Genomic DNA, 27,508 nt, shown 5'->3' with positions numbered 1-27,508 from the left:
GAGACCCTGTCCCCTGCCTGGGTGGCAAGCCTGGAAAGGGTCTGCAGGCCCAGCCCTCGGTGAACTCCATTTAGCAGCCAGCACTTAGTCCAGGCCAGTGCGGTCTGGCTCCAGGTGCCATGCTCCCAGGCCATGTCATCTAGCCACAGCAGGTGGCACGCTATCTCCCAAGGCCGCGGTGGCAAGGCCAGCGGAAGCGGGGAGGAGCCCAGGGGTGCATATAAGAGCCACCGGGCTCCAGGCAGGTCTGTCCTCACAAGTGGCAATGGCTCTGCTGTGGGTGTTGAGCTGTCTGGCCCTGGCGGGCTTTGCCCGTGCCGCCCTCCCTGAGGGTGCGTGGGGTGGTGGGGCTCGGCGGGGCGGGCTCGGGGCTCGGGCGGGCGGGAGTGCCGGGGACGGGACACGGGGCCGGGGTGGCCGGAGCCGCCGTCCCACGGCCGCCTGTGCCCCGCAGACTGCGGCGTGCCCGCCATCACACCGGTCATCCGTGGCTACAACCGCATTGTCGGCGGGGAGCCGGCGGTGGCAGGGTCCTGGCCATGGCAGGTGTCCCTCCAGGTGAGAGCCCGAGGCGGGCCGGGGGCAGGGGTGGGTGCGGTGTGGGGGGCCGGGCACGGAGCACGCCGGCGGCAGTGCCGGCGGCGGGGCCGGGTGCTGAGGGCAGTTCTCTCTCCCCGCCAGCGCTACAACGGCTTCCACTTCTGCGGCGGGTCCCTGATCAGCGAGAACTGGGTGGTCACCGCTGCCCACTGCGGCGTCAGGTAGGCACCGGCTCCGCTGCCGGCCGGGCCGGGCCGGGCCGGGCCGGGCCGGGCCGGGCCGGGCCGGGCCGGGGCTGGGCACGGGCACCGGGAGCCCAGGGAACCCCCTGTCCCCGTGCCGCTGCCCCGTGCTCAGCGCCTGCCTGTGCCCAGGAAAACCGACACCGTGGTGGTGGGCGCCTACGACCAGGACGCACCCGGCCCTGATCAGCAGAAACTGAAAATCGAGAAGGTACCTCCGAGGAGAGCTGCGTGTGCTTGCGGGATCCCGCGGCAGCCACAGGCGGCCTGGGGGCTTATGTCTGGGTCCCCCTTGTCCTGGCGTTGGTGTTCCTGAGGAGCCCCCGGTTCCCCTTATCCTGAGGGTCAGCGTTCCCTGGGGGGTCCACGGTGTCCCCCGTCCCTGCACTGCAATAATCCCCTGGGGTGTCCCTGCTCCCACTCATCCCTCAGGTCAGGTCCCCTGGATGTCCCCATGTTCCCAGGAACTCCCAAGGGATAGGGGCTCAGGCCTCAGGGTCCATTTCATCCCCGCAGGGGATGTGACCTGGGTGTGTGTCCCTGTTCTCCCGCGTCCCAGGGACTGGGCTCTGCAACTCAGATGCCCTGCCATCGCGGGACCCACGGGAGCAATCGCCGGGGTCCCCACTGGTCCCCGAGATCCCTCCTGATCCCGGTGGAGTGCCCGGTGCCCGGCGCCCTGGCAGGGGGTGCAGGTGCTGAGAGCTGTGCTGCCTGACTTCAGGTCTTCAAGAACCCCAAGTTCAACATGCTGACCATCCACGACGACATCACCCTGATCAAACTGGCCACTCCGGCGCAGCTGTCGGAACGCGTGTCTCCCGTCTGCCTGCCCAAGGCCACCGATGAATTCGAGGGGGGAACAACCTGCGTCACCACTGGCTGGGGGCTCACTGACTCCAGCGGTAACTGCACTATCTTGTCCCCATCCCCATTCCTGTCCCCTGCCTCATCCAAATCCCCTTCCCCATCCTTGTCCGCTGTCTTCCCTGTCCCCTTCCTCACTCATGAGGTCAGTCGCTGTCCTCATCTGAATCATAATGCTCATGCCAATCTCCCACCCGGATCCCCATCCAAATCTGCATCTGAATCCCCATCCCATTGCTGTTATCCCCACGTTCATCCCATTCCTCATCCCCATCTCCGATGCCCAACCCTGCCCCAGTCCCGTCCTCCTCGTTCCCCCCTCCCCATCCCAGCCCTTTCCCCATTCCCGCTCTGCTCCCGCTGCCGGCGCTGACGCCCCCCGCTCCCCGCAGCCTCGCACACGCCGGCGGTGCTGCAGCAGGTGGCTCTGCCCCTGCTCACCAACACCCAGTGCAAGGAGTTCTGGGGCTTCCGCATCCGCGACGTGATGGTGTGTGCCGGCGCCGACGGAGCCTCTTCCTGCATGGTACGTGCCCCCGGCCCCCGCTGCCCCCGGCGCCCCCGCGGCCCGGCCCGGCGCTCACCCGCTGCCCCGTGCAGGGCGACTCCGGCGGCCCGCTGGTGTGCCAGAAGGACGGCGCCTGGAACCTGGTGGGCATCGTCTCCTGGGGCAGCAGCACCTGCGACACAAAGACCCCCGGCGTGTACGCCCGCGTCACCAAGCTCCGCGACTGGATCGACTCCATCCTGGAGGCCAACTGAGGCCTGCAATAAACGCTGCCAGCCCCTGAGCACGCTGTGTCCTTGTCACCGCGCCGGGACGGACGGGAGCTGGGCACGGGGCAGGCGGGTGGCCGGGTGACACTCGGCGGGGAATGGGGACATGCGGTGGGCTGGGGTCAGTTCTTCGGGCGTGAGGACACCTGTCCTGGAGGGCCGAGAGGCGTGGGGACACCTGGCTGGGAATGGGGACAGATGGACACGGGCACGTGGTGACTCCCGGCCCCCAATGGGGAAACCTGGCTGCCTGCGCACGGGAACAGAGGGACGGGGGGGCCATGGGGAGCCGTGACTGGAAATGGCTGGGGACAGATGGGCACACGGGGGACATGGTGACTCCTGTTTGGGAGGGGACGAGCACCGGGGACATGTGGTCTCCTCTGGGGTCAGGGACCCCTGACCAGCTGCAGAGACACTTGAGCAGGCTCGGGGACACCCGGCAGGGTAAAGGGGGGCCGTGGTGAACGCAGCGACTCCGCTCAGGCAGGGGACGACAGCACGGGAACATGAGCACAGGCACTGGCGGGACCCAGGTCCCTCCGCCAGGGACACTCTGGCGTGTGGCCGGAGCCACCTTAAGGTGTCAGTGTGGGGGAGGGATGGACAGGCTGCGGGGGAGGGCAGCGTCCTGGTCCCGTGCGGTTCCTATGTCGCCGATCTTGTCCCGTCTCGACATGGCGCTGCGGAGGGCGCTGGCGCTGGGGGCGGCGCTGGGGCGCCGCAGCTGCTGCTCCAAGGTGGGGCCGGGGCTCCGAAGGGCGCTCGGGTCCTGACGTGGCCGCTCGGCCTCGTGCCCTCGGCCCGTGGCCGTGCCGCGACCCTCCGCACCGCATCCCTGACGGGTCCCCGCTGTTCCCCTCGCAGCCCTCGCTGCCCCCCGACTTCGTGGATGCCCTGAGGGCCGTGGCCGGAGCCCCCAATGTCTCCACGGCCACAGCGGTGCGGGAGCAGCACGGCCACGATGAGTCCATGCACCCGTGAGTGCCCCTGGAGCTGGGACCCCGGGGAGGGGTCTGGGAAGGGGAAGGGCCATGGGCAGAGATCTGGGCATGGATGGGAAACGTTTGGGCGGACCAGGGGCCATGGAGCAGGGAAGGGGCAGGTGACGTGTCCACGTCCGGGAAGGGCCACGGGGAGGGTCAAGAGGTTGGGTCAGTTGGTCAGTGGTGCTGCCTGTCCCCCAGCTGCGCCCCCCCGGACGTCGTGGTGTGGCCCCAGGCGGTGGGGCAGGTGCAGGAGCTGGCAGCCCTGTGTCACCGCTGCCGCGTGCCCATGGTGCCCTTTGGCACCGGTACGGGCCTGGAAGGAGGCGTCAATGCCGTGCAGGTATCGGCCGCCCCGGCCCCTCTGAGCCCCCAGGGGCTGTCGGTGCCCGGCCGTGCCCAGACCCCCGCGTGTCCCTGTGTGCCAGGGCGGCGTCTGCTTTGACCTGAGCCGCATGGACGCCATCGCGGAGCTGAGCCTCGAGGACTTCTCGGTGACAGTGGAGCCTGGTGTCACCCGCAAGGCCCTCAACAAGCACCTGCGTGGCACCGGGCTCTGGTTTCCTGTCGGTACCGTGGGCATGAGGGGTGTCATGGGGCTGGGGGTGACAGCACTGGAGGGCTGGGGATTCCTGTAGGCCTGGGCATGGTGGGAGTGTTGGCAGTGCTGTGGTGTCTGCAGGTTTGCTGTGCTCCCAGGGGTGCCCCTGGGAATGGAAGTGCCATGGCCTTGTTACTTTTGGGGATGCCCATAGTTGCTGTGGTTGAGGTCCCAGCAGTGTCCATGTGGGATGGACACCATCCCCACCTCCCTCCCCTGCCCGTTCCCTGCTTGCAGACCCTGGGGCGGATGCCTCGCTGTGTGGCATGGCAGCCACGGGCGCCTCGGGCACCAACGCGGTGCGCTACGGCACCATGCGCCCCAACGTGCTCAACCTGCGTGTGGTGCTGCCGGACGGGCGCCTGCTGCACACCGCCGGCCCCGGGCGCCAGCCTAGGTGGGCACCGGAGGCCGGGGGGCTGGGCTGGGCTGGCCATGTGCCCCGTGGGTGCCAACTCACCAGCTCTGTGCAGGAAACGGGCAGCTGGCTACGACCTGACCTCGCTCTTCGTGGGCTCCGAGGGCACTCTGGGCTTCCTGACTCAGGCCACGCTGCGCCTGCACCCGCTGCCCGAGGTCACTGCTGTCACTGTCGCCTCCTTCCCCAGCGTGGGGGCGGCTGTGGCTTGCACCGTCCAAGTGCTGCAGGCTGCTGTGCCTGTGGCCCGCATTGGTGAGTGCCTGTGGCCAGAGGTGGGACCGGGGGTCCAGGTGCCAGTGGTGGAGCTCAGCACTCCCTTGTCCCACCCAGAGTTCCTGGATGATGTGATGGCAGATGCCTGTGGCCGCTTCAGTGGGATGGGGCTGCCAGTGGCAGCCACGCTCCTCCTGGAGCTGCACGGCTCCCGGAATAGCCTGGCTGAGCAGCAGCAGCAGACGGGTATGGCTTGGATTAGGGAGGAGGAGAGGGTGTCTGGGGCTGGGGGCCATGATGGACACCTGGGGATGAGGGATGGGTGCCCACGGCCAGGGGGACCAGTGTTCTGAAGTGAAGCATGGTGCTGGGTGGCCATGATGTACCACTGGAATGAGTGAGGGATGTCCAGGACATGGGATAGTGGGACCAGGCATGTCCTGGGGTGAGGGATGGGTGCCTAGGGCTGGGTGGGGATTTGAGACCTTGAGGTCATCAGGATGAGGGACAAGTGCCCAGAGCCCAGAACTGAGGGACTGGAATCATGGATGGCTGCCTATGGATAGGGGATGGGAGATCAGGGGTGTCCTGAGGAAAGGTGCCCAGGACCAGGAGGAGGGGACCAGCAATCGATGTCTGGAATGGGGACTGGGAAGACATAGGGTGAGGGATGGTGGTGTGTGCTGGGGGTCTGCTGAGGGGCTCATGGACATGGAACAGGGGGCACCAGGAATGTCACAGGGTGGTGGACAGGAACCCAAGGAGAAGGGGCAGAGGGAGCAGGAGTATCCCAGGATGGGATGAGTGCCCAGGATGGGCACTGGAGGTCCTGGGTGAGGGCTGGGTGGCTGGGGGTGCCGTGGGTCCTGTCCCAGAGCTCCTGGTCACCATCAGAGGAGATCATGCGACAGAACGGTGGCTCTGGCCTGGCCTGGGCGGAGGGGCTGGAGGAGCGTGAGCAGCTCTGGTCCATGCGCCACAACGCCTGGTACGCTGCCCTGGCCCTGCGGCCTGGCTGCCAGGTGAGGCACGAGGATGGGGATGATGGTGGCAGTGCCCATGGTGCTCCGAGTGCCACAGCTCTGCTCTCCCTGCCCCAGGGTTACTCCACGGACGTCTGTGTGCCCATCTCCCGCCTGCCTGATGTGGTGGTGGAGACCAAGCAGGATCTGCAGGCCTCTGGCCTCACTGGTCAGCAGGGCCACAGCCCCCTGGGACAAGAGGGGGTTGGGGGGGTCACCATCCTCCATGTCACACCCCATCTGACCCGTGGCCTTGCAGGACCCATGGTGGGACATGTGGGCGATGGCAACTTCCACTGCATCCTTGTCTTCAACTCCCAGGACCCAGAGGAGGCCCAGCGCATCCACGCCTTCACCCAGCGCCTGGGCAGGTGGGGCTAGGGTGCTCTGGGGGCCAGGGCTGGACGGACAGACGTCCCCATCCCATGCCTCCCTGTCCCACAGGCGGGCGCTGGCAGCAGGGGGCACCTGCACCGGGGAGCACGGCGTGGGGCTGGGCAAGCGGGCACTGCTGCAGGAGGAGCTGGGCCAGGAGGGCCTGGACACCCTGCGCTCCATCAAGGCTGCACTGGACCCCCACAACCTCATGAACCCCGGCAAGGTGCTCTGAGGGGAGGCACCAGCACTGAGCTGGCAGTGGCGAGCCTCTGCCCCTGGAGTCAGGGCCAGGCTGTCCATGCTGCCCTGCAGTGCCACTGTATGCGTCCCTGCAAATCCTCCCATCCCTACTTTGGGGATCAGGAATCCTCAAACCCCCAATAAATCCTTTGGACTCACATTGTCCATGTGCTGTGAAGTTGTTTAGGGGGACAGGACTCCCCAGCCCCTTCCCAGGAGGCCCCTGTCCCAGACAACACACACAGGACAGGGCATCTTTAGGGTCTCACTTCAGCCACTTCCCCTGAGCTGCAGTGCTCAGGGGAGCTCTCTGGACCTGCTGAGCATTACTGTGGCCATCCCCACATGGCAGGCACACAGAAGGAGAACTGGGGTGGGTGGGGGGCTCCAGCACCACACTGGCATCATCTGCTTCACCAAGAAAGCCAGTGAAATAAAATAACAGTGAATATTTTATTGAACATTGTTTTAATACCATATCAAAACACCTTGACTAATGAAGGAAGCTCCCCCCAAGCTCTGAACTCTTTTTTGTTTCCCCCGGATTTTTTTTAATATATAAATACAGAAAGGTTTCCCGCAGGGGCACGGCCACCGGCAGGGGAGGTCTCACCAACGAAAACGCGCCCGCCGCGCCAGGAGGGGACAGGGATGGGTGAGGGGGGTCACTGCCATGAAATGACACCATCTTGGCACCTCCAGCAAAGCCACCCCCGTGACTAGGGGTGGCTGGGGGCATCCAGGGGGCCACTGGGGCCTTCCCCATACCCTCCTCTAAAGGGTCCAACTCAAAGCCAATGGAAAAGAAAGAGGGGAGGCAGTTTTGGCAAGAGGAGCCCGGCGAGGGGGCACAGGAGGGGCGGCGGGGATGCTGCAGCTCTCCAGTCTCTGAGTGGTTATAGCTGAGTTAAAGAGTGACCAGTCTGTAAACATCACCGGGGCAGGGAAGCTCAAATTGAAGAACACGCCAGTCAACACGAAGCTTCAGTTGTGGTTTGTTGTTTGGTTTTTTTTTTGTCCATTTTCTCTTTTTTCTTCTTTTTTTTTCCTTTTTTTCCTTTTTTTTTTTTTTTTTTCTCATTGTAAACACTTGAAAGACGGATCCCCTGCGACTCAGCAGGGGGGAGCAGTGGCCCCGCTCCCGGCGTGGGGCAGAGTCCCCATCTCATCGCTGCCAGGGCCGGGGTGGAGATCTCCAAAAGGGAGATGGGAGAGAGGAGGAATTTCCTGTTTAGTCAGTGCAAAAAAACCGAGCAGAGCCCCCGGGAGAGTCCGGGTGGGAGGTTGGGGGGTTGCCGGTGAGAAATGCCGTGTGCTCCGTTTGGCCGGCTGTCCCCCAGCAGCTTTCCCCTTTCGGATCGGGGAGAAAAGCCAAACATCATGGCAGGGTTTCGGCCGAGGGCGTCCCTGGGGCCTCCCTGGCAGGCAGAGCTCTCCTGGTGACCAGCGGCTGTGGAGGGGAGAGCAGGTCGCTCCGCTTTTCTCACACTGTCGTCTCCTGGATGTTTCTCTTTTGTTTTAAGTCTTTTAAATTAAAACAAAACAAAACAAAACAAAAAGCAGAAAAACAACAGAACAAATAAAAATAATAAAATAAAATAAAAACTGCGCCGTTGTCCCAAGTGGATTCAAGTTTCTGGGTTTTATTTTTGTCTTCTCGAGGAATTTAAAGTCAGCCCAAACTCCAGGCGGGGCAGGGGGGACGGGGAGAGGAGGTACAGCAGGTATAGCAAGGTGCCCTGCAAAGGCAGAGAGAGACCGTCCCGGGTGAGGAGCAGGAGCCCCAGCTGTCACATCCCACCCTATCCCACCCCATCCTCCACTTCCAGCCCTGGATTTAAACCCAGCATGGGAATACCCCTTCTGAGCAGCCCACCACAGGCTCACCTTAGAGAGAAGTCAGCAAGCACGCTCGGCGGGTCAATCAGAAGGATGCTCTGGGCAAGATCTGTTCACTTCAAACCATGAGTCTATACAGCTGCAAGAGGAGAGCATGTTACCACCACGCTGCTGAGCGTCAGGTGTCCCCACCCATCCCCTTGCCACTCGCCCGGCTGTCCCCTCATGGTACCTTTTGTGATAAATGCAGAGGCAGGGCAGCCTGGCTATCGTGTCCCCCTGCAGCAGCTCCTCCAGGCAGATCACGCACTCGCCAGCGTCCTTGGTCAGCACGTCATCTGGGAGGGGAGGACAGGGCAGCAGTGAGACGGGGACCACCACAGCATTCCCCTCCCTGGGATGGAAGGGAGCCCAGGGTCACTGCTGCGGGGGCAGCCGGGATGGGGTGGAATGGCAACAGTGCTGGAAAACACTGGCTGGAGGCTCATGTGGAGGCACAGGAGGGACATGGGTATGGGGTGTCTGGAGTGAACACAACCCCTACCCCTGGCTGCCAAAAAATCACCAGCCGGTAGGGGGTGAGCATCATTCCCACACCAGGGGTCAGGAGAGAGGTGGGAGATGCCAGAGCTTGCAGCCCAGTCAGTGCTCAGCCTCATGAGCTGCCCTGCCAGCAAGGAGGGGACGAAGGCAGACCCTTTGGGGGGAGCCCAGGATGACACGCACCAGCAGGGCTCCCTCTGGCACAGAGGGGAGGGGAGAGGGCCCCCTCGGGGTAGGAGGCTCTGTTACAAAGGAGCCCGAAAGCAAAAGCAGCAGGATTGAGCCATGACAGGGGAGCGGAGTGGAGCAGCATCATCCTGCCGGAGCACAGCCCTCTTGGGAAGCCCAGCCAAGCCGCCTGCCCACAGCAAATATCTATTCAACCTGCCCAGAGCCATCCCAGGGTGGCAGGACGCCGTGTCCCCCACACAGCCTGGCCCTTACCGTTGTAGGAGAGGCGAGGTTTGCTCAGACACATGATAAAGTGCATTTCCATCTCGTCAGAAGCCACAGATTTGGAGCAAATGGGGCACTTGAAACCTGGAAGGAGAGCAGAGAGATGAGCCCTTAGTGAGGGCAGAAGGAGTCGTGCACCCTGCATCCCAGGGAATCCCTGGGGCCACGGTGGGGCACGGCAGCGGGCAGCCCCTCACCTGCTGCCTGCATGGTGACCCTCACCCCACACAGCACCCACTGGGCACCCACTCATCCTGTGCCGGCCACCAGCAGCCGCCAGCGTGGGGGACAGCCACCGAACAGGGGACAGCTGACGAGCTGGTGCGCTGGCCGTCCCCGTGCCCGCCGCACAGAGGGCACAGAGAGTGTGCCAAGCCACTGCACACGTGGCCATCAGCTGCTGCCAGGCCTTAAAGGGCGAGCAGCAGCCTGGGGCACACAGCGCCCAGCCACTGGCAGTGTATTGTATGGGCATGTCCGTGCCTGGACAGTGCTGTCCCTGCTGCCAGATCTGAGAACCACATGGCTGAGCCAGAAAAGCTGCAAGGAAGTTTTTTTTCTATGGCTGCAGCAGAGGACTGGCATAATGGAGCCTCAAACACGAATGGCTGCTTTGTCCAGCTTTCCACAGGAGTGAAGTGGGTGCTCTTCCCTCAGATGCCAGCCTGCCTCCCCAGAAGCAGGAGGACACAGCAGGCTTATGAGCCAGCTTGACCTTGGCCCTGCCTGGTGATTTGGGTTCTTGGATGAAGCTGGATGGGATGCTCACATCTTCATTGTGACCTTGCTTGGGGTGTCACACCAGTGTCATCACCTGCTCAAGCCATGCAGACCACCATGGCATCATCCCCAGCCCCACTGAGTGAGGCTGCCCTGCACAAATGCAGTTTGTAAGCCCCAAACTCACAAGGAGCAGAACCCCAAGCAGTCCTGTAGGTCACCCATCTGGGACTCCCTGCCCTTCCACTGCAGCCAGCTCAAGGCCATGTGGTTTGTCACTGCCCAGCAGAGCAGCTCAGCTCGAGCCGAACACGCGCGTGCCACCACCACGGGTTTGCACCAGAATATCCAGCAATTCCCTGCCTGCAGAGAGGGAGAGGGTAATTTAAGGATCTGCCTTCTAAAAGCAGATCAGGTTTGACTGCAGTGCCGCTTAAGAGCTTTCTTCATATATATGCAAAGGCTGCTCAGGAATGAAGAGAAAAAGAATGTACACAAATTATCTAAGGATGAATCAGGTTCTTGTTTGCCACCACGTGGATGTGGACAGGGCATTTTATTTTTGCTTCTTTTAAAGGAGAAAGTATAGGGTGGTTTTAAGGAGAGGCAGCTCAGACCTTTGCTGTGCAAACAGCCCCTGTAACTTTTCAACACCTCAGTGCTCATTAGCCACAGTGATAAATACAGTTTACTTCCCAGGTCCTTGCATCCTGCCCCTCCAGTGTCATTATTTCCCAGGAGGGTGCAGCGAGGATGAGCACCATGGATGGTATGGGATTGGCTTTAAGTGGACCTGCTAAAAGAAGGAGCCCTCAAGCTCAGGCGTCCCTCCAGTGGGGTGTCCTGCTGGCCTGCAGCATTGCCACACTGGGAAGCCATCCCTGCCCCAGCCTGGCTGAGCCACAGGGGCTCTGCTCTGAGTCTGGCCTCAATTGCACCAAGCCCCTGGCGATAGGGCAGTGCCGCAGCCAGGGCCTCGTGGGCAGCAGCACCAATCTGCCTTCTCCTCTCCAGCCTAATTTTACTCCTGACCGATTTATACCTTGTGGCAGCCGTGCCCATTAGCTGAAGTAGCTGGTTTTTTTCCTTCTCCCAAGTGTTTACCCGCCCGGTGTATTTATAGTGTGGAGAGCTCGGATAGCCTCCCAGCCTGCCTGCTGCAAGACCCAACTGGCCTCCCCTTGAGAGACACCCTCCCGGTGCCCCCCTCCCCTGGCAGCCCTGTCCCTGCCTGAACTGATCCCTCCTGGAGCAGACGGTCTGCCAGAGCCACAGGCACCGGTCCCTACTGGGGGAGCTCTGGGCACTGCTTTCCAGCAGCAAGTTCCTGGAACGGCTGTGAAGGGCTCCCTTTGGAAAAGGCATTTTGTCTGCAAACTCTGTGTCAGGGCACGGCATTTGTAGAGGTTCAGTACTGTTCCCTGTGCTGTGTGTGGGCAGACCTCGTTTCCTCTGGTCCCCCCTTTTCTGTGCCAATGTGTTATTTTAAACAGCTGTCCCAGATCTGCCAGCTCCGGCAGCACCCGAAGGGATCCTATGAGACGTGCAACCAATGTAAAGGGAAAAGGCCCCAGATGAAGCTGCCTGGTCTGTGGCTGCCAGGGCACGGCTGCCAGCAAAGCAGCAGGGCCAGGCAAAGAGCAGGGTCCTCTGCAGGCTCCAGCGAGCGGCTGTTGCTGTATCTCCAGGCCTTTTTGGTAGCTGGGATAGCTTTAGCACGGTTATAAATAGCCAGCATGAACACTCCTCATGCTCCTCACTGCTCCCTGGGCAGCTGGTTGGGGCACTGGGACTCCTGACACCGCCACAGCCCCGTGGCAAGGACGTGGGGACACTGGGCAGACAGAGAGGCCCAGGCTCAAGCCCCAGCATGCGTGTGGCATCCTCCAGCCAGACAGGTCTGGGGGCTGAGCCAAGTGCAGAAGCACACACACGCTTTTCTGGCTCTGCATTTCACAAGATGGAGGGGGGAAAAAAAGGAAAGATGAATGTGCAGTTGCATAAATTCCCAAGTTTGAGCAGGAGCGTGGAAAGGCCCCCAGGGCAGGGGGCTGCCCTGCACCCCCAGCTGTTGGCACAAATAGTTGACATTGCAAAAGCAACTGTGTGTGTTTCCCCTCATGGCAGGCACAGAAACCCACCACCAGTGGGAAGGGGGAGGCAGAGGGTGAACCCCCTCACCCCTTTTCCAGGTGACCTTTGGGTGAAGGTGATGGGCAGAGAAGCAGTGAGGCCAGGGGACAGCCAGCACCAAACAGCAGCAGGCACCAAGCCCGGTGTCTTGGAACATCCTTTCAGTTCAGGCAGGAGCCTGTCCCGAGGATGAAAGAGCTGCTCTCCACAGGGCCAGCCCCCTCCAGGCCATGGTATTTTCCACATTCCCCGAAATCCCCGTTAATTTATCCTGCCTAAGCTGCCAGCCGGAGCAACGCAGGAGATTACATTTTGACAGCTGCTCATGGAAAATTCAGCTCCCTCCCTCCTCCTCAAGCCCTTTCCGTCCTCCTCCCACATGCCTAAAAAAAAAAAAGAGAGGAAGGGCCCAGCTATTCCTCCTTGCCTGGGCCTCCCACACCCATGGGGAGGCCCGGGGGTTGCTCCAGGGAAAGGCCATGGACACTTCCTGCCTCCCCAGCCTGGTGATGCTCCTGCCCCATGGCACATTAAACCTGAAGCTGGCACTGTCACCTCATGCAGAAATATGTGGGCAGGTACCAGCTCCCAACAAGAGCAAGTGAAGAAGAGGAAGGTGCTGCAGGAAGGGGGCTGGCCTGGAAAGACAGGTTCAGGTCAAGACCTGGACTCTTGTACCTTGCAGGAGACTTTGAGAAAGCCAAGGGTTTTCCAGGGCTGCGAGACATAGGCTGGCAGGTGAGCTAATCTCTCCAATGGCTTGGTCTAGAAACCAGGAGCAAGTGGCGCTGGTGCTCTCCAGGGGTTACTACCCTCTGAGTATTTTTAGGAAGGTTACATGGTTAATTTTAGAGACTTGGGCTGGGAACCTCTGAAAATCTCCACCCAGTCCTATGAATGCTGAAAAAGCCTGGTGGTTAACCCTCGCAGTGCCAAAAGCACTGCCACAGAACTGCAAGGAATTCAGTGATAGGAGGATCAAGACACCTTTCCAACCCATTTCTAAGTATCTCAAACAGAGCTGATTCTGGAGCTGGGATAGGAAATTCCCATCACTTGTGTCTACTGAGCACCACAACAGGGTCAACCACACCATGTCCTGAGTGTGGAAGTGGCTGCTCCCCTCAGGGGTAGGTGAGACCATGTCCACAGGAGCTGCAAACCTGCCCCAGATCCCAGGGAGAGGCATGTGCCATGTTTACCTTCACCTGCAAACCCTCCTGCTGCTGGGTGTGCCTCCAGGCAGATTGCTTACAGGCCACGGCGCCATCAGGAGTAGCCCTGGCAGTAGGATACTCTGGCTCTGTTACTGGAAGGTGCCTGAAACATGGAGAGCAGCAGCTTTTCTGCTGCACAGGACCTCCAGCAGTGGGAGAAGACACCAGTGGGGATGATGTGCCCTGAACCAGGAGAAAGTAGCAGCTCAGGCACAACTGACCCTGTACAGCATTCACCAACAGGATCCCTAGTTGTCCAGTCTCCCACTACTACCATGAGATAAACTAGGAGTCCTGTGAGTGGAAGCAGCAGTGCAAATTCCCAAAAACATGCCTGCCCCAGGAGGGATCCTTCTCTGGTGCCCAGCCACCCCACAGGACACCTGGGGAACCAGGATGCTTGGGTAAGTTTCAGGCTGCCTAATGATCATGGAAAATTTGGAAACCTCAGCTGCACAGCCCATCTCCATGTCTCTGGGCTCCCAGCCAAGGGAGCTGGCTTATACCAGGTGAGGATGTGTCCAAACATGAGATAAAATCATGGAATATTTGGTGCCACCTCCTTGCTGAGTAAACCACGAGCATCCCACCTTCCACCATAGCTTCCCTAACACTGCCAACTGAACCAGCACCAGGTGGAAGCTGGAAGTGTGGATCATCTTGGAAAAACCTACATTAGTGATTGAAAAGGAGGGAAAGACTGAAGGACCAGTTGGTCAGCCTGAAGCACGTGGGGTTGGATGATGCAAAGGGGTTCCAAATCCTCCCCTTCCCTTAACCCTCAAGGGCTCTAGCACAGCCCTAGGAGGAAAGAAGGGATCAGGGAGGAGTTGTCCTCTGTGCCAGCCAGGTGAAGGAAATCTGAAGAGCCAAGTTATTCAGACCCAACATCTCCTAGAAAATAAATTCCCTATGGGTTTAAAGCAGCCTCATTTTTTTAAAGCAAGCCACAGAGCAGCACAATGGAGATGGCACATGGATGCATAGAGCCCCTCTCCAGCACTGGCTGGACTCCATGGGTGTCCCCTCACGAGTGGAAGGCCACCATGGAAGTGACACTCTACCAGCCCCAGTGATGCAGTCAAGTGATACTGCAGGAGGCAGCATCAAGTGCCTGCAGGCCAGGGCACCCAGCAGAACCAGGCCAGAATCCACTTCCCCCTGCAGAAGGAAATAGCATCAGCTGCACGGGCAGAAGCAGGAGCCAAGGTCCAAGGCAGCCCTGCTGTGCTGCAAGACTCAAGGCACTGGGTGAACTCCACAATGGTGATGGGCTATTGTGCAGCACAAGGGCTGACACGAGCAGGGACACGTAGGCAGGAAGGAGTAAAGCACTTAAGCTGCCTCATTTGCCAGCTTTGAAAAAGTGAGTGGCCTTCCTCCTGATTCAAGGCTGCAGAGAGGTGAGAGAGCATGAAGTGTGGGTCCAGGGTGGAAATAAGATATCCCACCTTCCTGGGGATGGCTGGGCTGGGGGATGCCACTGAACCTGATGCCTTAAGTTTTAGCTTTCATATTTCTTAGATTTTGTGCTGCCTAGGTGTGTACCTCTGAGCTTCATATTAAGTGCTAGCTCTCTTCACAGGGTAGGTAGACAAAACAATCCTTTTCCAGTTTGAGACCAAGGACAACTGCTACAAGCTTCAGCCCCCAAAGCATAAACAGAAGAGAAAAAAACCCAAGAAGGATGGAATTTCATAACCTGAAGGTATAATTGGACAATTAACCCCAATATGCAAATAGACCAAAACTTATAAAAGTGTGAAACCTCATGACCTGTCGTCCATTTTGGGTCCGTCTTGGGTGTAGCCCTGGCCAGGCTCTTGTACTGCCCAAAGTGTACCTTTAAGGTCTTTGAATAAATAACTCCTTTATTCTCTTAGGTCTGTCTAGTCTCTGTTCCAGGTCAGCCTTCTCAAGGCATCAAATCAGCCCCATCAATGATCAGCCAGGCACGGGATGTGGCTTGGATGGGACATCTGTGGATGGCAGTGCTTGGAAAGAAACTCAACCATTTCTGCTGCCTTGGCAGAAGGATGGTCTTGCTCCGTCCCCAGCCCACCCCACCATTTCCTTGCTGATTACATCAGTTCACCTTGCTGAGAAGGGAGAAAATACATGTTTGTAATGTGAAAGCAGCACCCCAAAAAGAAGTTACTTTGGTGCAAGCCAGGTTTTCCAAGGTCTAAGAAAAGCTGTCCTCGGTGTGCAGTAGCTCCTGGCAAAGTCCCCACGTGGCAGGTGTCTGCTGTCAGGTCAGCCACACAGCAGCCAAGGGTGGCAGGGATGTGCCATGGAACACGAAGGTGGCCAAGGGCAGCACCATCCTAATGCTGAAGGCATTGTGTGTTTGGAGACACCTCTGTCCACTCTCTGACTCAAACCACAAAGAGGAGATGTAGCAGCAAGGACAAAGCTTTGGTGCTTCAGGTGGGATGCAGGGAACCACTGGGGTCAGAGAGACGCAGGACTCAGAGAAGAGGGGCTGGGTGGCACCCCATTACAGAAGCCCAAGGCTAGCTTGCTGCAAGCCAGGAGGCAGAGCTATTTTTCTTTTTAGCCAGTTGGGTTCTTATGGAGGTGGTGGGGGAGGATGGGAAGAAGGAGAACAGATTGCAGTTCTGGGGCTGAGGAAAGCTGGAGAGTTGGAAAGGAGCAGGAGACACAAGAGAGTGAACCCCAGAGGAACAGTTGCTCCAGAACACCCAAAGCTATAGATTCTCAGCAGATGGACACACCAAAGCCTTACAAAACACCTCCAGCACAGCCCACAGACACTAAGAAGCAGGAGGGCAAAGAGGCCTGTTCATATGGTCACAGGATGTCCAGACACCAAGTACCCTCCTTGCCTGCCATTGTTTGACTATTGCCCCTTTCACGGTTGTAATTGCCATTTTAGAACAGAAATACCTATGCTGAGACAGAGATCATCTCTCTCCTATAGCTCAGGCTATACTGCAGGATCAGTTCCCCCAGACCTGGATGAAAAAGGCAACTTCTCAGGGTCACCCTGTCTTCTGGCAAGTCCTAGTTTACTGCAGAAACACTCCCCCAGCTGCAGGAAACAGGTTTCATAAGGAAGAACGTGTAGCCCAAAGCTAATTTTAGCATCCCAGAGAAGAGCAAAGTTAAGCAGAGGGGTCCTGGTGATAGCCCAGCAAAGGCATTAACACCTCCAACTCCTGCTGTCAGGCTGCAGCACTCAGATTTACCAAGTTACAAGCTTATCCAGGGCTCCTGCTAGTCACAGAACAGGTCTGGGGCCATCTCATGGCTCAGGGGACTGCAGGGATGCTCTGGTGCTGCCTCCACACCTCTCAAGGGATGCTCAGGTGCTCAAATTCAATGCCCAGAGAAGACAACGATCCTGCAGGCACACGTGGGAATTTCCAAAGGGTTTGCCTGAATGCCTGTTTTTTTCCTCCCACATATTTGTCATAGGAAGGAGGAGGCCCAGCAAAGCCCTGCTGTGGGCAGCAATCATCCACAAGATGCACAGAGCCAGCAGGGTAATGAGGGGGTCCCAGGTGCTGAAATGAAGGAGCACAGGGGATCCTCTGGCAGCACAGTGGGATGCAGCAATTTGGAAATCAGAGCGGGAAGGGTCAGAATTTGGCACTTTGGCTTGGCAAGGGCTGGGAAGGAGCAGCGGGGCAACGTCACGTGGGGACTGTTGGGGTGAGTCATTTCTGACTAAGACATCCGCTGGGGAGGCACCCACGGAGTCCCCACTCCTCCAGCACTGAGGAGCTGCCAGAGGAATTCCCGCTTTTGGAAAGGTTGAAACACCAAAGCCTGATCTGAGCCAGTCCCACACACAGCCGGATCTGACCCCATGGGGTGATTTGCTTCCTGACCCCTGGGTTTTTCCAAAGCAGAAAAATTGTGCTTTGATGCTCCATCATGCCTCATCATGAGATGATCTCTTGGGAGGATGATGGGACACTCCAGAGGCACATGATGACATGCTCTGGTTTTGTGATGCTGGGAGTATGGCCAAGCACTGATTGCACCCATGTACCCCTTCATGTCAGAACTGATCCCAAACAGCTCCTGGGACACCTCCTCCCCAGGCATTCCACAGCAGCATTGCACAAAGAACATGGTGGAGGGTGTCTTTGTGCCTGGGCCATGGTGGCAGGATCACTGAGACAACTGTTTTTCATCAGTGCAGCACTCCCAACCCTTGGGGTGCATGGAAAGAACAACACGTTGCTTTTTGGGGTAGAGAAAGGGCAATTTTTATGTAGTGGACAGCAAACAGAGCATAAAAGGCACACAGAGCACCATCCACAAGCAGTGCATGGCTGGGGAACACTTGTGGCCAGTTCACAGGGGTTATTTCTGCAGAAAGACAAAAAAAATTGAAATTTTTCCACCACCAGAAAAAAAAAAAATCTTAGCGAAGAGATTGCTGCAGAGCACACCCTGACCTCACTTGCCCCTCACATGGTAGGAAGGGCTGCATGGCACAGAGCATCTCTCTGCTCCCAGGAGGGACTGTGATTGCTGAGGGATACCCAGTGAATGCCCCAGCCTACCAGGACAGCAGGAAGGGGAAAAAGCAGGTGCAAAGCTGGGGGGGTGATCATTCTTCTCTATTGTACATGGTGCAGACGGGAAGGGATTCTCCACAGCACCAAGCTGCCCAGACAGGCAGACTGAGCACCCCTTTGACAGTCAAAGGCTAGGGATTTGGGAGGAAGATCTATGCTGAGGATGGGGATACACCACTCTAGAACTTCCTGGCTGCCTCTGCAGCATGGAGGCATCTGGCAGAGCCAGCTTTCTGCAGCTCCAGGAGCCCTACAAAACACAAAGCATGGTATCTCAGAGGAGTGAGTCCCTTGGAGAGTGGCAAGGTCTGCCCACACTGGATCCTGCTGGAGGAGGCTGGAGGGGTTACACACTGTCCCAGGCAGGAACAACCCTCCCCAGGTGTCCCACCTTCTCTGTCCCTTTGCTTCAACGTGTGCCAATCTCCAACATGAAAAGGGCTCCTTCTGAGGAAGGAGATAGTGGGGCTGCAGATGACAGAAATCCCAGCTGTGGGATTTGAAGTTCTCTCTTCCTCATGACAAAAGTCAACACACAGAGGAGGAGAGTGTAACCCCACTTCCAGAGCTGGGCAGGACCTTGTGAAGCAGCATCCTCCCATGAAACATTCCCCCACGACTAGCTACAGGGTGCCACCTGTTTTGTACCTGTCTACAGAGAGCAAAAAGAAACCAAAGACATCTAAAAATCTCCTCAGAAGGGTAAGATCCAGACAAATAGCAGACTTCAAGGGCTACAAAATCAGGGGTGCATAAGTAAGCAAATGGACATTTGTTTCAAATGGACTAATTTTGAAGCAGCAAGATCTGACCAGAGATAACGTGAATTGCCAAGGCAGGGTGCTCAGCTCAGCCTGTCCTGCTCCACACCAGCTTAACAGAGGGTTGGCCCCAAAACTGATCTCAGCCCATGCTGACTCGACCTCTCTGCAGACAGTAATTTAAGCCATCTGCCTAGAGCCAGCCCCCCTCCTTTTCCCTGGCTACAGATGTACAGGCCTTGGATGCATAGATTGAACGGCGGATCTAATTCTCCTGCAGTGCTTCTGATGAAGTGCAGCTCCATTGCCTTGTAGGAAGAGCTCCCAAATGAATTACTGCAATTACCCCGGCTGCAGGAGAAACTGCAGGTTTTCTCCTCACTGGTGACAAAGACTTCTCCAAAAAACAATCCCTCAAACGCCCACCACCCCAAGCTGTAATGCAACCATCCAGGATGTGAAGAGCAGAGCCCCTGGCACCACCCTCAAATCACTGAGCTGTGATCAGAGAAACTCACAGCCATGGTGAAAGCCAGGGGAAGAAGGAAGAGAGCTGTCTTTCAAGGCAGCAACAGGCAGAGACACAGAGGACATGGAAATGTCAGTGGCCTCATCCTGGAAGGAAATAAAATGCTGGGCAGGGATGTGGGACAGGGTCAGCATCACTCAGTTCTCCTGCCTGACTGCTGCTTTCCCCCTCTTGTGTTGCAGGCAGCTGGCCTCTAAAAATACCCACTGTTGTCACGCCGTCCTGCCTGCTTGGGCCAGGAAACAGCTCTGAGCAGCTTTCAGTTCCATTCTTCATCTGCGCTGCTGTGCTTCCCTCACCAGGATCTCTCCCAGCCCTTCTTCTGTGCCTGGCAGGTGACAGTCTCTCAGGAGCTATGGCCATAACTTGACATTGAGTCTATGAAACAAGGGTGCAAACTGGGAATATACAACCTCAGGAAATTTGCTAAAACTAGCAAAAAGGTAAATATTTCCACAGCATCTCTCTGCTTCTCTACAAAGTGCCACAAGACCATTTCAAGGCACACAGTCTAGTTTCCACTGATGGGAGCGCCACAGCTACATGAGTGTGCATGAGCACAGGGAGTCACAAATTTCCCAAACTCATTCAGCCCATTACACCACAACTGCCCCAGGGCCAGCCTGGTGTTGATGCTGGCCACCTCTGGTCTATAGAGAAGGAGGGGAGAGAAGAGTCAGCTTCACCTCAGAGGTGCAGTACAGCCTCTCCAATGGTGAGGTACCATCCCAGCTGGCAAAATACACCCTGGATGGAACACCCCCAGCTGCCCACAGACCTGGCCTTGGTTCTGAGCGACGCATCTGTTCAGGCTCAGCTGGTGGCACATGGCACAAACCTGGCAGCATGGAGGCACAAGGACCACAGCAGGGAGCACCAAGGCATCGAGCCCCATGCCAGCAGCACAGAAACCAGTCATGAAGATCTGCCTGCTGCTTCTCTGGCATTTCCTTCCACTTTCCTCAAATCCCAGATTGTATGGACCTGCAGTGGGCTGGAAAGTGAAACTGTGACATGAGAGAAGCAGCTCCTGTCCCTCACCACGGGTACTCCCCTCCCCTGCCTGCAGCCCAGCAGGGCAGGAAACCTGCCAGCAGCTGGGCTCTGCCCACGGGAAATGCTGTGCAGCGGCACGAGAAGAGGCCCCAGGCAGCAGAGCTTCCTGAAGCTGCACCTCCAACAGCCTCCCATCAAAAAGCACTAAGCAAAAGCATTCAGCCAGGCAGCACCTGCAAGGGACAGCAGAAGCACCCCTGGGGGGTACTCAAGCCCCCGGTGGGTTCACCCACATTTGAAACCTGCCTGGTGGAACTACTGCAAGGAAGACATTTAAAGGACAGCTTTACCCATTCTTGCTCTATCTGAAATTAAAAAATTGGTGTCTCTAGAGAGGGAGGCTTGTTGTACCCCAATGTACAGCCAGGCCAAAGCAGGTGGGCAAAGTGCTCTGCATCAGGGCCTGCTGCTTTACAGCATCACTTGGCTGCTCATGCTCATCATTGCCAAGTCCTTAGGATTTCAGTTTTCAAGGGAACCAGGAGAAAGCCAGGTCACATTTATTTAAAACCAAGTACTCAGCACATCTGGGGTTTTGGTGTACCTGCAGCAGATGCCATGAAATGCACCTCGTGGTTGCCCACCGTCTGCTTGGGGCACCACAAGACTGGTCCCTGCAAAGGGAATTTATCCAAAGAGCCCTTTGCTGCCTGTCTGATCTGTCACATGAGAGATTACACTGGAGGGAGGAAAAAAAAGCTTTTTTTTTTTTTTCTCCTCCTCCAAAGTGGGCTTTTCTCCCTCCCTGTGCTTCTCTTGAAATTAATTTTCAGCATTTAGCAGCATTTTCCCATGACTCTGCGCGGCTGCCTTGGCCAGGCGCCAGCCTGATACTGCTCCTCCACCAAAGATGTCTGTATCTGATTGATCCTTCGGCCAGTGAACGAGAGAGAAGCCTTAATAGCACATTAATAAATAAGAGATGCCTTTACGGTTATTCCAGTCACCGGAACAAACATCTCAGCAAAACAAACCAGCATGGGATAAACTTACGTCACAGGCTGGGAAGACAATCCTGGCTGGGAAGTGGGTCAGCCCAGGAGCACGAGAGCATCATTCTCAGCATCTCTAGAAGATACATGTGAGGAAAAAGGAGAGGGCACCCAGCTACCCTATGCTAATTAATGCACAGGTTTATGGCAGAGAGAGCCCAGTTAATGTGCACAGGAATTAGTGCCTCGTTCCTGGGGAAAGCAGTTGGGATTTCAGAGGGCACTGGGGAGGCAAGGCAGCGCAGAGACAGCCTGCTCACTCTCGCTGTGGAGACTGAAGATAACTGCCGCCACCGCCGGCTTCTCACACACAACGCCAATGTTGACGCACTTAAACTTCATCTCCAGCCCTGGTGTGCATTAAAGCTGCCTTTGAGCCTCCCCTCCTCAGGTGCTCAGCACTTTGCTCTTCTGAGGTAGCCTCTGCCTCTTCCCCCTGTCCCAGGTGGATGTTGCCCTGGCAGCAGGCTCAGGCAAGGCAGAAGCAGATATTATCCCCTCCAGACCTGGAGAGCCCAACAGCTGAAGATCACCAGTGTAGGGAGTCATCAGGACTTCTTCACCCACTTCCCACATAATCTGCAGGTCTGGCAATGGTGCAGGTGCTTGATCCAGGTGTCAGACAGTAACCAGCACCAAACCCACAAAAAGATGGTTTGAGGACAGTCATCTTCGGAAATTTCCACTAGCAAAAATAGATTCAGAACGGCAAGTTCGTGCAGACCTTGGGGTGCCCTTCCCCAGGCCTAGCTCCTGGAAGTGGGGAGGGAAGCACATATGATGTCTGCATGTTGAAAGCCTCATAGATTCAGCTGGAACAGAATCACAAGGATCATCAAGTCCAACTCCTGTCCCTGAACAGGAAAACCCCAAGAATCACACCACGTGCCTGAGAGCCTTGTCCAAACACTTTCTGAACTCTGTCAGATTTGTGCTGTGACCACTTCCCTGGAGAGCCTTCCAGTGTCCAGCCATACTTTGGGTGAAAAACCTTTTCCTAACATCCTACATGAACCTCCCTTAGCACAGCTCCATGACGTTCCCTTGGATCCTGTCACTGGTCATAGTGAGCAGAGATCACTGCTGTCCCTCTGTTGTCCCTCCTGTGGAAGCTGCAATGAGCTCTGCCCTCAGTCTCTTCTCCAGGCAGAACAAGGCAAGTGACCTCAGCTGCTCCTCATACAGCTTCCCCTCCAGACCCTTCACTATCTTCATGTCCCTCCTCTGGATGCTCTCTAACAGCTTTATATCCTTCTTGTACTGTGGTACCTAAATCTGCACACCAGACTTAAGGTGAGGCCACAGCAGTGCAGAGCAAGTGCTCTGCCTGATACACCATGGGACACTGTGGGGGCCCATTTTGGCTGCCAGAACACACTGGTGACAAGTTGGTGGCAGGACAGTCAGGGCTGAGAGCAGCTGACTAGCAAGCTAGAATTCAGCCTTCCCGTTCTGGTATAGAGACTGCAATGGCAGGACTATTTGAGGAGCATGGATTGTCAGGCACCAGCAAGAAAAGGCTCAGGGCTCAAAGCTGTCATAGCATTGCAAGGGTTCACTGCAGACAGGCTTCTTCCCAGCTGGCAGAGACTGGGGCTGCCCAGCACAGGTGTTCACACACACCTTCAGCTCACCCTCCAACAAACAACCCCTACTTCCCAACCTGTTACTCTGGGGCCAGATTGAAAGGCACTGCCAGCCTTTTTTCCTTTCAAACTGTGCCTGGAGAAGGATTTAGCCCAGCACCCTGGCTGCCATCTCTGCACTAAAAACCCTCCCATCTTCCTCAGGCTGGGCCCTCCTGCTCCAGAAAGTGCTGCTGAGAACACAGCAGCTCATTTGGCAAAGAAGGCCTCCTGACACTGGTGCTACCAGCATCCAGGACAAACAGCTTGCTTTGTCAGTGCACAAAAAACTTGTGACATTCCTGGTGGTACTGCACAGGAAGATGAGCTAGGTGTTTCCTTGGGCTAGCCAGCAGACAAGGAGATATGGATTTATTAGAGCTTCAAACACTCAAGGGCTTTGGGTGATGAGTAGGATTTCCAGATAAACTTTAAGCTACTTACAGCCTCTGCAAACTCCCTTAGATCCTCTGATGAAGATGAATAACATGAGAGATACTAAGAGAACCACACAAAGCTGGAGACATGCAGCACTAAACCATGTATCTCCCTCTTCTCCCTTCATCCTACTAGCCTTGGCTTTACCGAGAAGTCCTAATAGTCATAAACCTACAGAGGCAGGGTCAAGTGCTACAGGCAAATTCCAAAGTTGTGCAAGATGTGTTATTTTCCACTCATGGAAGTCAGGAAGTGGATCTCAGAAACCCTAGTCAGACAGGGAAATCCCGGAGCAGTTTCAGGTGCTGCTGGAACAGTTACACTGTTTGTGTATATGGTGGGCACGCCTTGGGAAATCCCCAAGGAAACAGGAACTCACCCACAAAGGTGCTGTCCACTCAAAGAGAGGGACAAGCTCCACCATAAAGGTCAGAGCTTCTTGCCCATCCCGTTTGGAAGATATATGGGGGCTTCCCTGTTCACAAGAGCAGCAGCTCTCCTGCCCTCATCCTGGGATGGGCTAGAGGCCATCAGTATCTAACTGCTCCTCCCATCCTGGCTTCCCAGCAGCCATAGGGGAGCTCAGAGGGATTCAGCAGTAGGCTCTTCTCACTGACCAGAATCCCCAGGCACAACATCTTACAGTGATGCTGCAGTATTCACTGGCCTTGGGGAACACTTTGCAACCTCCCTCTGCACAGGAGCCCCGGCACAATCCTCCTCTCTTCCTCCCCAGGCACACCTAGCTCTTCTACAGCTCTTCAACAGCAGAGAGAGGAAGGAGTGACACCAACCAGGGAAGAGAGCTCAGCCTGCCCCAGCTCACTGCTCAGGGTTCCTGCTGAGAGGCCCGATGAGCCATGAAGCAGCTGGAGAGGCACAGAAACTCTGCACGGCAGATATAGGGAGCGGCGAGGCGCCAAGACTATCTGTGTGCTCCTGTTATCACAGGCATACTGCTGCAACAACAGCACCTTATCACTGCCCTCATGGCTCCTTGTTGTCCCACTGATGACCCCACAGAGCTGAGGTTGCACTTTGAGCTCCCAGCTCATCCCTCAAACCCTAGTGCTCCTGGAAAGATGTGAATGCAACCCACATGCAGAGAACGGCACCATCCAGGCCTCCAGAAAGGGGCAGGCAGGGCAGGAATCCACTCTCCAGTCCTGCTATCCAGAGTTTGGGGGACTCCTCTCCTTGGTAGCAGCTCAGGCAGATCCCAGAGAACCCCAGGCATGCCTTGTGCTGAATGGGTTTGGTACATCGGCGGGTCCCCTCATCCCCACCCTCGAGTCCTCCTTCAAAGAGAGGAGGGACAGTCACGCGCAGCAATGTCAAAGCTCCTCTCCATTTACCAGAGCACTGCTGCTTCAGCACTTTCCAGTGGCTAATGGAGCGGCTCAGCACCACGACAGGAGCAGGTCGATGGGGAGGCAGGGGGAAATACACAAGTAGCTCCTGACTGCCCTGCTGGAGGTTAACCAGCTGCAATGGGAGATTAACAGGAATTTCAGCAATCTTGCAGTGGCTTACTTCCCCCCTTCCCTGCAGTCTCCAAATCCTTCATTAACTTCTTACACTAAGAGAGGAAGAGTGCAAAAGTTAAATGAGCTCTGACAAGTTTTCAGAAGGGTTTTTAAGCATCCTCCACTCCTTTTGCTATTAATTAGCAACGAGGAAGAACCACCACCGGGAGAGGCGTCGGCATGGACTGAACAGCTCTTGCTGCTGCCCGCGCACGCTTCAGCTCAGCTCAAATGCTCTCAGAGGGCCTCAAAAGAGGCACCAGAGAAACCCAGTTCTTGCAGCACTTCCCATAGCTCACGCTGCAATCTTTCAAGGGCACCGTGTTTAACTTAGCAGCACTGCACTAACTCGCTCAAGTGGCTGAAAAACAGCTTACTCCATTTTGCAGCTGGTTTATTTTTCTGAACAGATTTTTTTGCCTCTCAGCATTGCAGTTTAAAATGTAACTGATACTCTCTGATCAACCATTGTCAGCTGCAGGGTTTTTCTGTAACGAGACCCTCCTCACTCCAACACCAGGCACAGCAGAAGCCCCCACAGAGGCTTGTGCAACACCTGGAAGGATGCTGTGCCTTTGTCTCTCCCTGTGTTTAGAAACCAGAGCAGCAGCAGCACAGTCTGTGCAAGGTCACAGAGCAAGGAAGTTTGCAGGAGCACTCGGTCTCAACTCTGGCACCACATGCCAGCCCTCTCCATCTGCCAGGGAGGATGGGGCAAGCGCCTGGCTTATCCGGATCAATAGGAATCAGACCTGGGGCGTTCTGCCACTGAGGATGCAATGCAAGACACACAGCTTCAATCTAACAGAGAAGAGCAGCTCCTGGAGACCGGGCAAAGTGGAAAAAAAACCCCAAGATTTTATTTATTTTCCAAGAAGTAAGAAAATGGGCCCCACGAGACTCTTCTTGCACTTTGTTCTTATCCACTGTTTCAGTCTCAGGCCTTCCTGAAAATGAGGCATTGTCCCAAGGCATATTATGAAATTCCCAGACCACGTCACACAAGGAGAACACAGCATTTACGAGGGGGACGGGTGGGAGAGAAATCCCAGACTATTCCAGGAAATGCAGGGAGACATCACTGAAATGACTTCCCCTCAAGCCAGGAGGGGAAGGGAGGACCTCCCACCTCACTCCCTGTACCCAGCCAAAACTAGGTCAGTGACACAGCCCTGCTCGCAGCCAGTGCTCCTCTCCAGACACCAGGACACATGGAAGACTCCAGCCAGGAGGGTGAAGGGGGTAACCTTGCCCCTTCCCATAGCCTTGACATGTTTCCTGCACCAGAGCCCAGCTGGCCCCCCAGCCCTGTTAAAGAGGCAGGCAGTTCCTCCTCTGCTTCCTCCTCAGCACCACAACACTGCCAGCTGGCTTGAAAGAGAAAACACACTTTGGCCTTTCCCTGGCCCGTTATCAGACAAAACAAAGGAAAAAAAATAAAATAAATAAAAAGATCCCCACACGTTGCTTTCAAAGGCTTCCTCTGCTTCTTTGCCAGTTTCTAAGGCCGGGAACTGCTACACCTGACTGGAAATGCTCGAACACCTTCAGAAGAGACACAAGGTGCTCAGCCTGGTTGCAAAACCCAAGGTCTCGAGCTACAGCATCCTCAAGACCACTATCCACCAAGTCAAAGCGGGGTGCCACATCCACTGCTTCATATCCTAGAGCCAAAACATCTCCCTTCTAGAAAACCTCCTTCCTTCACAGCCCCTTCCTCCCTTGACCTTGACACAGATGCCAGCTCCAGCACGCACCCACCCGTCTGTGCCGAGGAGCGGAGGGGGATAAGGGTCCAAGAGGGGCGCAGCTCCCCCCTCCCGGGTGAACCGCGCCCACCGCCGCCCCCGGGCACCCACGGAGGGAGGGGAAGGCGAGGGAAGGCTCCGGGGAGCCGGCACTCACCGCTGTGCGAGCTGAACCACCGCGGTGCGATGTGAAGGGGCAGCGCGTCGGCCAGCGAGGCCCTGGCGCCCAGGTACAGCATCCCGTCTCTATGGTGACCGCCTCCCGTCTCCTGGAAACCGTTGCCATGGGCGTACGTGGAGTCGGAGCCGGGACCGCCGCCGCCGCCGCCCGGGGCCCGCTCGGCCTCCCCCGCCGCCCGTGCCGCCGCCGCGTACAGCCCGAAGGGGACGGCGCCGGCCGCCGCCGGGTCCATGCCCATCCCGGCCACCGAGCTGACGGAGCGGCTGCGCAGCCCCATCGCGCCGCCGCCGCCGCCCGCCCGGTAATGGCCGAAGGGGGGCGGCCCCCCCCCTCCTCCCGGCGGCGGCACGGCGCTGTCATCCGTCGACACCCCCGGGAAGGGGCCCCGCGAACGGGTCGCCGTGCTCTGCTTGCCCCCCATGTGGGCGCCGCCGGGCCGGAGGGAGCCGAGCGACAGCCCCCCGCGGGGAACGGGGCCGCGCCGCCCCCGCTGGGAGGCGAGAGGGGGCGGAAGGAAGCGGGGGGGCACGGGGAGCTACGGGCGAAAACCCATCCCCGCCCCAGGCATCCTCCCCCCGCCGGGCCCGCAGGGGCGAGGGCGCCCCGAGTCCGCCGCCGCCGCCGCCGTCACCCCCGGCGGAGGCCGCCGAGGGCTCCGGGGCCGCGGAGCGGGGAGGGAGCGGCGGGGGAGGGGGGGGCTGGACGCCGGCAGGGTCGCTCCGCCCGCCTCGCTGGTGCCCGGGGCGCGGCCGGGAGCCGGGCGCGGATCAGCTGCGGCCCATGAGCGGCGGGGGCGGCGGGGGCGGCGCGCCCCGCTCCGCTGCGCTGCGCCGGGCACGGCCTCGCTGCGGCCGCCGCCTGGTGCTGGGCGCCGCGCCGGAGACAATAGCGGCCGGCAGCA

The 27,508-nt window shown here is 57.7% G+C and overlaps 3 protein-coding genes across 5 annotated transcripts; 2 read left to right on the top strand and 1 right to left on the bottom strand.

Annotated features, from left to right (window-relative positions):
* Positions 1-259: 259 nt before the first annotated feature.
* Positions 260-2,440, top strand: LOC136366315 (chymotrypsinogen 2-like). Its single transcript, XM_066327301.1, has 7 exons — positions 260-332; positions 455-558; positions 682-761; positions 915-993; positions 1,507-1,687; positions 2,042-2,175; positions 2,250-2,440. Exons 1-7 carry the CDS (start codon positions 266-268, stop codon positions 2,409-2,411), a joined length of 807 nt encoding a protein of 268 aa, XP_066183398.1. The 5' UTR covers positions 260-265; the 3' UTR covers positions 2,412-2,440.
* Positions 2,441-3,061: 621 nt separating this feature from the next.
* On the top strand, positions 3,062-6,447 carry LDHD (lactate dehydrogenase D). Of its 2 annotated transcripts, XM_066327776.1 has the most exons (11): positions 3,062-3,166; positions 3,294-3,406; positions 3,614-3,755; positions 3,841-3,982; positions 4,251-4,410; positions 4,487-4,686; positions 4,765-4,893; positions 5,542-5,669; positions 5,748-5,838; positions 5,929-6,040; positions 6,114-6,447. In XM_066327776.1, exons 1-11 carry the CDS (start codon positions 3,077-3,079, stop codon positions 6,277-6,279), a joined length of 1,473 nt encoding a protein of 490 aa, XP_066183873.1. In that variant the 5' UTR covers positions 3,062-3,076; the 3' UTR covers positions 6,280-6,447. The 2 variants fall into 2 exon arrangements, with proteins under 2 accessions (XP_066183873.1, XP_066183875.1); XM_066327778.1 differs by lacking the exons at positions 5,542-5,669; positions 5,748-5,838.
* Positions 6,448-6,726: 279 nt separating this feature from the next.
* On the bottom strand, positions 6,727-27,323 carry ZNRF1 (zinc and ring finger 1). Of its 2 annotated transcripts, none has more exons than XM_066327780.1 (5): positions 26,584-27,323; positions 9,114-9,209; positions 8,359-8,464; positions 8,175-8,265; positions 6,727-7,811 (listed from the first exon to the last, which is right to left on the bottom strand). In XM_066327780.1, exons 1-4 carry the CDS (start codon positions 27,026-27,028, stop codon positions 8,208-8,210), a joined length of 705 nt encoding a protein of 234 aa, XP_066183877.1. In that variant the 5' UTR covers positions 27,029-27,323; the 3' UTR covers positions 6,727-7,811; positions 8,175-8,207. The 2 variants fall into 2 exon arrangements, with proteins under 2 accessions (XP_066183877.1, XP_066183876.1); XM_066327779.1 differs by having other exon boundaries at positions 6,727-8,026; positions 26,584-27,322.
* Between the last annotated feature and the right edge of the window lie 185 nt (positions 27,324-27,508).

This window comes from Sylvia atricapilla, chromosome 12 (assembly GCF_009819655.1).
Source record: "Sylvia atricapilla isolate bSylAtr1 chromosome 12, bSylAtr1.pri, whole genome shotgun sequence".
Taxonomy (NCBI): Eukaryota; Metazoa; Chordata; class Aves; order Passeriformes; family Sylviidae; genus Sylvia; species Sylvia atricapilla.
This window is presented reverse-complemented; position numbering and strand designations above follow the sequence as displayed.